Source organism: Adelges cooleyi, unplaced genomic scaffold, assembly GCF_023614345.1.
Source record: "Adelges cooleyi isolate 19-005CV unplaced genomic scaffold, UGA_ACOO_1.1 ACOO_flye_CR_arks_rails_tigmint_CR_PRNA_1, whole genome shotgun sequence".
Lineage (NCBI taxonomy): Eukaryota > Metazoa > Arthropoda > Insecta > Hemiptera > Adelgidae > Adelges > Adelges cooleyi.
This window is the reverse complement of record NW_026095751.1, coordinates 2,062,548-2,074,082: the sequence shown is the minus strand read 5'-3', so window position 1 is coordinate 2,074,082 and position 11,535 is coordinate 2,062,548. Positions and strand designations below refer to the sequence as shown.

At 29.9% G+C, this 11,535-nt stretch overlaps 2 protein-coding genes across 3 annotated transcripts; one reads left to right on the top strand and one right to left on the bottom strand.

Moving 5' to 3' along the window:
- The first annotated feature begins 622 nt into the window (after positions 1 to 622).
- On the top strand, positions 623 to 4,208 carry LOC126847563 (uncharacterized). Of its 2 annotated transcripts, XM_050587891.1 has the most exons (5): positions 624 to 801; positions 865 to 1,958; positions 2,787 to 3,067; positions 3,492 to 3,686; positions 3,905 to 4,208. In XM_050587891.1, the coding sequence occupies exons 2-5, from the start codon at positions 1,355 to 1,357 to the stop codon at positions 4,157 to 4,159; spliced, it is 1,335 nt and encodes a 444-aa protein (XP_050443848.1). In that variant the 5' UTR covers positions 624 to 801; positions 865 to 1,354; the 3' UTR covers positions 4,160 to 4,208. The 2 variants fall into 2 exon arrangements, with proteins under 2 accessions (XP_050443857.1, XP_050443848.1); XM_050587900.1 differs by having other exon boundaries at positions 623 to 1,958; positions 2,787 to 2,932.
- Positions 4,209 to 6,656: 2,448 nt separating this feature from the next.
- On the bottom strand, positions 6,657 to 9,555 carry LOC126835640 (uncharacterized). Its single transcript, XM_050568357.1, has 9 exons — positions 9,494 to 9,555; positions 9,138 to 9,167; positions 8,989 to 9,045; positions 8,503 to 8,559; positions 8,021 to 8,050; positions 7,733 to 7,783; positions 7,477 to 7,506; positions 7,074 to 7,163; positions 6,657 to 6,883 (listed from the first exon to the last, which is right to left on the bottom strand). The coding sequence occupies exons 1-9, from the start codon at positions 9,552 to 9,554 to the stop codon at positions 6,657 to 6,659; spliced, it is 633 nt and encodes a 210-aa protein (XP_050424314.1). The 5' UTR covers position 9,555.
- Between the last annotated feature and the right edge of the window lie 1,980 nt (positions 9,556 to 11,535).

Genomic DNA, 11,535 nt, shown 5'->3' with positions numbered 1-11,535 from the left:
ATAATTAATAAGGAAACATAATTTTCAGATGACAAAATTATATTTAATTTTTAATTAAAAGAGAGTACAAAAGTGTTGGGAATCTCAAATAGCAGGAAAACAAGAGAAAATCGATTGACTTGGTCAGTTTGAGTAAGCTATTTGTCTAACAGAAAGACATACAAATATAAGTCGGGTAAGCAGATATTCATTGTGTTATGTCTTAAAAATATTCTACACAATTTTGGAACTTGGAATTTGACTTGATAATAAATTTACTTAAATCTACAGTACCGTAGAAGCGCAACGTTAAATATTAGTATTACTAATAAAGAAACAGAATTTTCAGATGACAAAATTATTTTTAATTTTTAGTCAAAAGAGAATGGATGACGTTTAACGTTTTTCACGGTGGAACATATTTCTTCCAAAGCTGAATCGATATCAGCAACTGGGTGTAAGTTTCTGATAACAACTGTTAATGGTGATTTATAAGATTGTAGTTGATAAGTGTGGAATTGGACTTCGATGCAGTCAAGAACGCCTTAAATAAATATTGGTGGAGGTAGAATAGCCTTTGGAGTATTGTTGGCAGTATCCGGTTGCTCCTTATTTGAATCATCAAACAGGGCGTCGTTTGCGTTGATAGGCTCTTCTGTTGATAGAGCGGAAAAGCCAAGGAGTAGAGGAGGAAGATGAGCCTAGTTTATTATCATTAGTTGCCGTTTTACTATTGTCGTTGTTGACAATTTAGTCGAGTACGAATTTAATTGGCGATACGGTATTGTCAGAGGTCTTTCGATTAGACGACATGTTGCCGCTGTGTGTGATCTATGGTGCAAAGATCACAGCACTACCGTTATTAATATAATTATAACATTTTAGATAAAGAGTGCTCTCCGTTGTCTTTCTCATATGATTGGTACACAGACTGTTGATCAAACAAAACACATCATCATTGTAATAATACCAGTATCATCTCGGCTAGACAGTATACATTAGTGCACTTTAAGAAGAATTTTTACGCTATTATTATTTAGCACGTCTGTTTTGCACCATACATTGAGTAAATATTTTATCAAAATTTGTAAATTTTATAAACACTTGTACGTTTCATAACCAACGCGCTAAGGTATGGAATATTTTTATATTCACTCTTGTTGTCCGGTTTTCTGGGTTTGTCTCTGAAATGTCAACTTATATTTTTACATAATTTTACTTGTGATAATAATCATGATAATTTGCAATAGAAAAAAAATTGTAAAATCGCTATCAAGTATAATGACTAACCAGTTTCGGTTTCGCCGTCATCGCGATCGCACGTGCGTAGCTGGTCAAGGTTAAATTAACATAGTGATTTTTTGTTAAAAATACAATGGAAAAAAAACTGGATGATCTCATAAAAACTGTCACAGCTGTCAAAAGATCAAATGGAAAAATCATTTCTTCGATAAATTCTCGTATGGAAAAATTCAACCGACTAGACAAGAGATTCGATGATTTGTTCAAAAACTTCTCTGTTGTAATGGAAGAAAATAGAAATCTTAAATTGAAAATTGTAAATATCGAAGAACGACTATTATCTGTGGAAAACAATAAACGTTCTTCATCCGAACACGATGCTATGGAAGAGCTGATGGACAGACAAGTAAGATCGAATAATATTATTTTATTTAATCTACCCGAAAATGATAATGAAAGTGACTTGGAAAATATTGAACATATTCTTACCGATTTGAACGAGAATATTGAACACTTTACATTTGCACGTCTTGGAAGAATAAAATCAACTGATAGACCACGACCCGTGAAAATTCGTCTTGCACACCAGTCGGATGTGTTCACTATTCTTCGAGCACAAAAACGCTTAAAGAAATCAACGAAATGGTCGAATATTCATTTTTCTTCGGACAAACCGACCAAGCGGCGTGGTGAAACGGCCAATCTCAGAAAAACACTGCAAGATCGCAGAGAAAAAGGTGAACAAAATTTAATTACCGTTAAATATGTCAAAGGTATCCCGAAAATTATTAACACTACAAAAAAAGTTGAAAAATACACCACCGACCAGCTTAAATTGTCCTATTGATAAATCTCAAATCCCCCGGGCATTACGTGATATATTTATTCATATTCACTAAAACCTGGTTTACATAATATAATGTCATGTCATCGGAATTGGTTTTTCATAATATTATGATATATACCTACGCATATGATAGAACACAACGCATGTGTGTGTACTTATCGCTGTGTTGGTAGTAATTTTCATTCAGGGCTTATCTTGATAATTGAAAATTAATAGTATAGAACAATTATCTTTCTTACTCATAAACATTTCTAATCTCACTATTATTATTATTATTGGCTCTGTATTTATTCCGAATAAATTGTTATTATACTTAAATTACTGGTAATATATACGTATTAATGTGTAAAATTAAAAATTAAATTTTGTAATTGGAATTTATTTCCCTGATAAAGAAATATTACTATTATTATTGCCGACATAATGGCCTTTATAAACTATAAAATTATACTATAATTATTTTTATTAAAACCCAGGCAGGTACTCCCTGTATAAATTGACAAGACATCTAAAAAAAATATTTACAATTTTTGTACAGACTAACGTTAATAAATTGACCACCTGTCGGATTTTTAAGTTTTTTTATTCTTCTACAAATCTGTAACCGTAAACCGGAGACTCGGGGGTCACCTCATATTTTATGTTCCTATAAAATAGCAGGTAATGTCTTAAAACCACAAAAAGTCGTATTTACCATTTGATTTATTTTAATTTGCAGGAATATCCTCTGGCAGGACACCTTGTGGCTACACAACGTCAACGATCCGAAGTCCTTACAACAATAAACTAACTGTCCAACGAGATCAGCTGGTGCCCACAAGCAACCGAAGGGATGTCAATCTGAATGACACACAACAGCTGCAAGTGAGAGATACCAACCCCGGTCCTAACCCTGCCACACAGCCGAAGGAACCGACACCAACTGCCCAAGACCAACTCCTGGACATACCCAAAGCACCGCAAAAAGGTCAAGGTTTCGGAGGCTTTATGGACGAAAGCGTAATACCCTAGCTCTATAATAACCTAACCTAACCTACAGATATAACAAACTAGATAGCCAATAGAGATAATCGAAGTAACCGTTTTCCGCCATGTTTGTGGGAAATACAACCTTATACCACTGCTTTATTGAAATTAGTAAGTTGAACCGATAACACAGAATCACAATATTTAAAACATACATAAATGGCCATAATCCCTAGGGGATACAGAGAATCGGGTGATAAGAGGAAATCTATAATCCTAACCTAACTATAAGGGATACAATAATTAGCTGATCTGGTCTAGCGTTGTGCTATAGCCGAAGGGATTTTTTAACATTACACGTAACGCTGAGAATGTTATATGACAATTTATTCTAAAATTAAAACAGGGGTCTGGGGTCTTTTAGTCTTAGATGATTCTGTTTTCTTTTGTTTTTTAGTTTGTAAAAGATACCGAAGAAGACACATCCAAGGCGGTGAACTTGTACCAGAATAAAAAACTTTTGTCGCAAGGCATGATGGACGTAGCTCTGTTTTCGGCCAACGCAAACCAATTGAGATACGTGATCGAATCCGGCGGCGGCGTGTTGAGCTGTATTTGCATAGGTCTTCTATTAGCCAGTATTTCCCTTCAGGTTTGTACGAGTAAACTATCTAATTGCACACAATATATTTACGTCAAGTCCTAGTTAGTGTTCCTAAAAAAAAAAAATTATAGTGTTGTTAAAGTTGCCTTTAAAAGAGAATTCGTTACCTTCCTCAATAGTAATCAGTCATTAACTGAACCTAACCTGGAATTGTTTAACATGATATTTATTTTTGGTAACATAATAGGATTTTTTTCTTTTTTTAGATTCTGGTCGGTATAGCACTTCATTTGAGCGTCAGATACAACGTAACGAACTGCGAACAGCGGAAATTAGCATTCAGATTTGGCAATTATGTCATTGTGGGCATATTTCTAATAACAGCCCTTAACGTTTTCATAACAGCATTTGGAGGACCTTCGCCGGCGGCACCCGTTGTGCCAATTATGGGCAGAATGGGCGATTCATTGGAAACCGTTGTCGCATCAACAACCGTTCAACCGGGCGAATTACCAAAATAAACGTGTAAACCAGTTTAATTCGTCTTTAAAATAGATTTTTTAAAATTAATTTCTGTTTATTTTAATAATGAATCGAATGGACAGGAGAAAAAAAGACCTCATCATGGCAGCGCAAAAAAACCAAGGGCAAAATAGACACATATGTAATTAATAATATTAGTTTGTGCCAATTACATTAACTTGTCTTGTAAAGGATATAAAAGTTATTGTTATTAACAGCTAATCTACCTGAGCAACGTTTACCAAAAATCAAAATAAATCGACTTTATTATGTGTACAGACTGTTTCAAGTAACGTTGACAGTTTCACATAAAAACCGTATGTAAAGTATTTGTGTAAATGTTATGTTGTGAAAACGGCTTGAAACGTTCTGTATAAAAGACCAACATAATATTATATATTATGTATTCTATGTAATATTAAATAAGCCAGTTGACAAGTGTTTGTCGAATTGTAACAATGTTTTAAGTATCATATTACACGTAATGAAGTATGAAATTTTACTTATTATTAAATTTACTTAAATCGTAAGTACCCCAGAAGCGCAATGTAAAATTAATAATTAAGAAGAAAGTAGAACTTTAGGAACTATGACTATATGAACATTTTTTTTTCCATATAATCTATGATGACAAATTGTGTTAAGAGAGAATCAAAAGAGTGGCATGTAGTCAAAACGAATTTAGTGTTGCCTTTATTTGTTTGGTGTTTCTTAATAAAAAAAGTTCGACTTGAAAAAAGGCATTTTTGAGAAATTTAAGATCTACCTTCGGTTTAATTTTCACATCTTAATCCTTATAACTTCACCTGAAAAACGAAATAAAGAAAAAGGGAAAGGTTTTGTGATATTTTTTTTTGGTTTGTCAACGTTTGTCAACGTTTATCAATAACTTTTTAATTTTTTTTTCCCATTAAAGTACCTTTTCCAAGTACTTTTACGGCGATTTTTTAGATTTGCTAGATTTCTATAATTAGCGTTTATATTTTTACTTTGTTTTCTAATTAATTAATTTTAATTTTTAAGAGCATCCACGCTACAAGCGGATACACAGGCACAATATGTATATGTCTTATTACAGAGTAAATGTCAATTTAATAATTTTTTGAAAAACATAGTAAGATAACTTTTTCGACTGATAATATATTGTATTATTGTTAGTTTAGGAAACCCTATTATATAAATATTGCGCTTAATAACGATTGACAACTTACTTAGCAACCGAAAAATCAGAATCGCCTGGACGATAAATAAACTACAATTAGCGTCGACCCAAACGATTTTTTTTTGCTTAATAAAGTTTAGTGATTTCTTTAATCATTTCTATATTATTATTATTTTTTTAATGTGACTTTTCAAATGAATAAAAGCGACCGAAATAGGATTACGTTTACTTAGACGAGACAGCATTTTCGCAAACGGTATGTTTATTAGTATTATTATTATTATTATCTCTCATATTTTATCAGATACAACTAGATAAACTCAATATTTTTGAACCTTAAAATAAGTCAGCACGTTTAACAGGGCTGATAGATCATTTTATGTCAAATTTTGCCTATCCTTTGCCCCTTACTAAATATCGTTTCCCGTTCCTCTTAATGTTGCAGCCACAACATTATTTGTTTATTATCTTTCTAATTATAAATCTAAAATCAATAAACACTGTTGTACATTTTTAGTATATTTTTACAGACAGTTTCTAATAAAAATGTATTAAAGGCGTACTCACAATGCTTGTTGTTGGTAGTGTTTTTTAATTATATTAATACAATTTTGGCATTTTGAAGATCAAATCGACTAACTTGTCAGACTGTTTTAAAGTGGTTTTCATAACACTTGTCGGTGCGCTTATATTATGTTGACCGAAACAGTAAAATCTAAACGTATCATATGCAGAGTTGCTTATATGTACAATTTTTTAAGTTTGAGCAGGGTGTATTTTTTTTATTATGACTACTTTTTGCATTACTCTGATGTGGTGTGTAAACTTCTGTTGTTTACATATTTTTCTTAAGCTAGTGCAAAGAGTACCTATTGTCACGACATGTAATTTCACAAAGTTTTATACCAAATTAAACCTAAAATATCTTCCAAAGGTATATTGCGTTTTTTTTAAAAATAATTTAACTCATATTGAGTGTACCCGCTAGTTGATAATATTGTCGTTACATTGTTATGCAGACAAAAGATAAATTCATGTTTTAAAAAATGTTTCAGTTCGATCTGTAAAACAATATGGTAAAAAAATATAAGCATGTGTTTCCACAAACGCATAAGCAACAAAAGTGTGATCATAATCGTGAGTAATGTTTTTTTATTATAAATTACATTAAATTGGAAATAATCAACAAGTTGAATGTTAGTGCATAATGTAAAAATTATTTAAACGAAACAACAACGGTACTGTAACATATTGAGAAGAGTTACATAATTCAAATTCTCGATGTAAATTGTCTAAACCGTCTTAATATATCATTAATAATTATTCTAAATATATCAATAAACAAACACACCATCGAGGCTCATAAAATTAATATTGCCGACAAATTGACGCCATTCGCCCCTAACTTTGCTGTATGTGTCGGTTGTAACCCCATTAAACGTTATGCAAGTATTGGGACCAGCCTGGATGTTTCTTATATATAAAATTGGGAATTTCGCACTCACGAACAATGCTATCATACGACATATCCATAATTCAGAGAACAGCCCTTCAAATCCAACTAAAAAAAAAATGTTAAATGTTATTTTTTAATTTGACAAACTTAGTAGCACGGTGTCAAATGCACTGGTGTCCTTATTTAGCAGTTTAGGAAGTATGTATTAGTACTGGCTGGATATTATAAAAGTACATTTATGTACTCTAGGTATCACTTATATAGTTATATATGATAAATCTGTTTCAATATTTACCTACAGAGTGTTTGTATATATTTATTAAAGCTTGTCTAGTATGTGTTCTCCTTCGACTACCAAGGTCGTACAATCCTAACGGTCTATAATCTAAAAAAAAAATACAATGACTGTGTTAATAAAAAATAATTATTATAATATTAATAATAGTAGTTATTACCTATTATTTTTAGTATAAATAAAATTATTTTTATATAATAATACTAAAAGAATAATAGTTATTCGAATAAGTTTTCTTAATTTTTTTACATATAAAATAATAAATTATCGCACTATTTTAGCATAATTTAATTATTTTTTGTTTATATCACTCTTGTCTTAAACATTCACTCAAGATGATCTATTTCAACTCTAAACAGTAGCCTTAAACGCTATTTGCGAAAATAGAAAACTTTATAATTACCTGATTCCAGAACTTGAAGTTGTCCAATACCTATAACAATAATTATATCAAATATTATATAACAATAACACTAAAACTGAAATTAACTAGACCAACAAATTAATGTAAAATATTACAATAGCATTAAATTATTTTTAATATAAACTTTTAAATTAACGGTTCAAATTACATTTCGAATGGTTAAATTAAATACTGATGCAATAAACATAAGGCAAAAATATGATTTTCGCTTAAAAATGTTAAATTTTATATTTACCTAATTCACTTTGTATTTTTTCTCGGAAAACTCTTTGATTTGTTGCACTTTCTGTAAAATACATACATTTTACTTTGTCAATATCTTATACTTGAAACCAATGATTATTCTACACATGTATATACATTAATTAGTGTAAAGTATTGTACAAATGTAATATAAATATTTTGTACCCCGAAAGTCGTTAAGGTGCGGATTATCTGAAATTAAAACAAAAACATTATGTACTTAGTGAATATCAAACGTTTGTGTGGAAATATTTCCAATATATTCATTGACAATGATTACCCGGTATAGCGATCATATTCAAAATAGCTCCTGAAATTAACAATGCATATATCAATGCTGAGGATTGATGTCTATTCTTCCTAAGGAATTCTAGGATAAAAAAATGGGTGTTAGTAACTTAGAATTCGATTCAGAATAATAAACACTTTGAAAATAAATATTAGATTTAAGAAAATTCTTAGATAGACTGACAGAGTAGATCATTTTTTTCATAAAACTGTTGTTCGTAACAGTAAATTCAGTAATCGTTACGAAGAAATAAACAATTATGAAAATAAAATATTTGAAAAAAACAAAATTATTAGACGAGGCTGACAGAGATAGCATAATTTTTTTTCATAAAAATTCCATGAAGATTCTAAAGAAAATTGTATAATTTATATCACTTATATACACTTGAATAAAGATGAATTTTAGTGGCAAATTTTATATTATTTTTATTAATATCTTTATTTTTTTTATCGTTATATAATTATAGCTACCTAAACTATAAGTATTATCGTCCCCAATAATGGTTTTAATTACTTGCTCCAGTCCATCTGTAATAAACAAATAAAGATATAAGCTACACAAAAAAAGTTTTTGAACAAAATCAAAATAAATATATAAATCATGTTGCAAGAAGGCAACAAAGCAACAAGGCTGGCACCTTGCTTTAAGTAATGACATTTAATCCACCACTACCTCCTCTATCAGGATGAATAGTCAACGCCTAAAGCCAATTGTATTAAATTATAGAAACATTATTTTAAATATAAATATAAATTATTTAATGTCTATACATTTAGTAAAACACACAGTGTTTAGATGATTGGTTCTATATGGCGGATGACGTGGTTCTATATACCACGTGCACTTTTCTGAACTGTTTATTGAAACTATTTATTTATTTTATAAATAAATTGTCTGACTCGACAGTCAAACAAATATAACATAACAATAATATATTGATTTTAAATATATCTTACTTTCCACAAAATTAGGTCCTAACACATTAAATTCGGAGGCTTGCTTAACGTATGCGTCTGTAACACACAATTAAAAAAAAATACAATAGTAGAAAACAGTTATAAAAAATTTTAAATCACTATTTTTATAAAATAAAAATGTTACTGACTTGTAATGGCCATATTTGTTTGATAATCCACTGTAAAAAAAAGTGAAATTATTACCTACCTCAAATAATATGTGAAGGGCACAGGGGAAAAACGGTAGTAGTCACATTATGAAAATTTTTTTTTTCAAATAGTTTTTTCAGTTTATGCCATTAATATTGTTTTTTATGTTAATATAATTGTTTAAATAAATACATTTTTTATTAGAATAGCATTCAATGTGATTTGGTTTGTTCATAAATAAAAGGAACAGGAATTCACTGACTTTGTTTTTGCTATACTCTAAAATGTTCATAATGTGACTACTACCGTTTTTCCCCTGTGCCCTTCATGTAAGCTTGTGAAGTAAAATACTTACTTGGTTCATCTGACGAAACGTTTACAATGATTAATGATGTCATAAAACAGAAAAGTTTCATATTTATCTGTAAATAATAACAATAAACATATGAAGGGTACAGGGAAAAAACCAGCAAAATCACTTTTTAAAAATGGCAATGGATTATAAACAAAAATATATAATATTTTTTAAAGTTTTAAGTATTTCTTTAACATTACAAAACATATTTTTGCATTACTTAAACGTGCTTTTCTTAGATTAGAAAAAAGTGACTTTGCTGGTTTTTTCCCTGCACCATTCATGTTAGCCATTTATATTAGTATTACAGTTGCCTGGCTACAAAGTTAAAAGGTGTGAGATTAAAGGCTGTTGGTTGTTTGATAAATATTATTGTAGATAAAGAGAGGAAAGGGCAGAGGTGGGAAGGGACATGAGTATAAGACACCATATGTGCAAAATGTCGGTATGCTCATTAAATGCCCAAAAACATAGCCATGGTTCAATTATATTCCGTTCGGTTAGGTAAGATAAGGTTAAAACTTCAAAAAAAAATTGCTGTTTTTTTAAAGACACAAATCGTACTCCAAAGCTATTTTACAGGACCAAATATTATGTGATTAGTCAATTCTAATAGAGATGCACAAAAAAGGTAGTTGGATTTATTTCTAAAGGAAATCTAAAAGAGGTCTCTGTTAACTGTTTAAAAACAATATTGTGTAAAAAAGTCAGATTACACTATTTATATATAAAAAAAAGCGATTTAATTAACGTTTTTTCAATTATTTTCATTGGATTTCGCTATTCGATAACGAAATAATTGGTAAAATAGTTATTGAAAAAAGTTAGTTTTCTGTTTAAAAAAACAGTGTTTAAAAGTATAAAATAGCTTAGACATGTTATTATGAAACAAAAAATTAAATACAATTTTGTGTCTAAAATAAGCATTTAAAATACATTTATTATAATCTTTTGCCTATATTATATGGTTACAAGCGTACATACCAGTTTTAAGAAAGCTTGATAGTGTTACTTACTTAAATTATTCAATTTATTTAACTTTTAAGAAAATTATCAGCTTGTTCAACTTAATTGATGCGACTAAACAGTAAAATCGCCATACACTTTGCAGCGTGCCTTTATGTTAGTTAACACAGCTGATATATTTTTTGCACAATATGACTACTTGTTATTTACATTACACTGTCGCGGAGTTCTAAATTGTTTTCTTTTAAGTGTTTCACAAAAAATAATTTTCACTAAATTATTTACTATTCAATTTTATCGGTACAAAAATCATAAATATTTTGGGATTGCTCGATTACCAAAATTTGACAAAAGCTATTTGAATGTTGTATACATTTGAGAACCATCTAAAAACTTTAAAAATAAAATAACATATTAGTTCGTCTAGGAGTTGCATCAGTTGTGGGGAAAATGAGAGAGAATAGGATGAACATCAAATCATTTTGCCGTTCATTTTATTTTCATGCTTTGGTTTGAAAACTTTTTTTTCAATACTATTATTTTTTTGTCACCCGGGTATTGTAAAACGCGTTGCCTCATTTTTTTTTTTGTAATTTTCATAAATCCACATAGCTGATACGAATGATGTTAAATTTTACAAAAGACAACGCGTACCGAACGTGAAAAGTACACATACAGTGATTTCCTATGTATTTCTTTTAAGAATAATCAAATGGAATAACTAACACACCTGTGACAATAATTCCTAAGCGAGTATGTCTGATTCGTGAACATTGCCTACTCACCATATAAATTGCTAGTGTCTTGTCCTCCGGAATATTGTTCTCTTTTAATTTTTTAATGTGTGCTTTTACACTAAAACCAAAATTAAGCGATTTATTTTCAGTCTGCTTCAACATATTGTAGAGATGAAAAATAATTTTTAAATCGCTTTCAAGAATACTATGATAGTCCAAAAAATAAATCGAGTACCGAAATAGAGTTCTAGTTATTGAACTAATAATTATACATCACAGTTCAACACAGATTTTGTAAAAAATTGCCTATACTATACTCCTTAAAAATGGGCGGTGCGA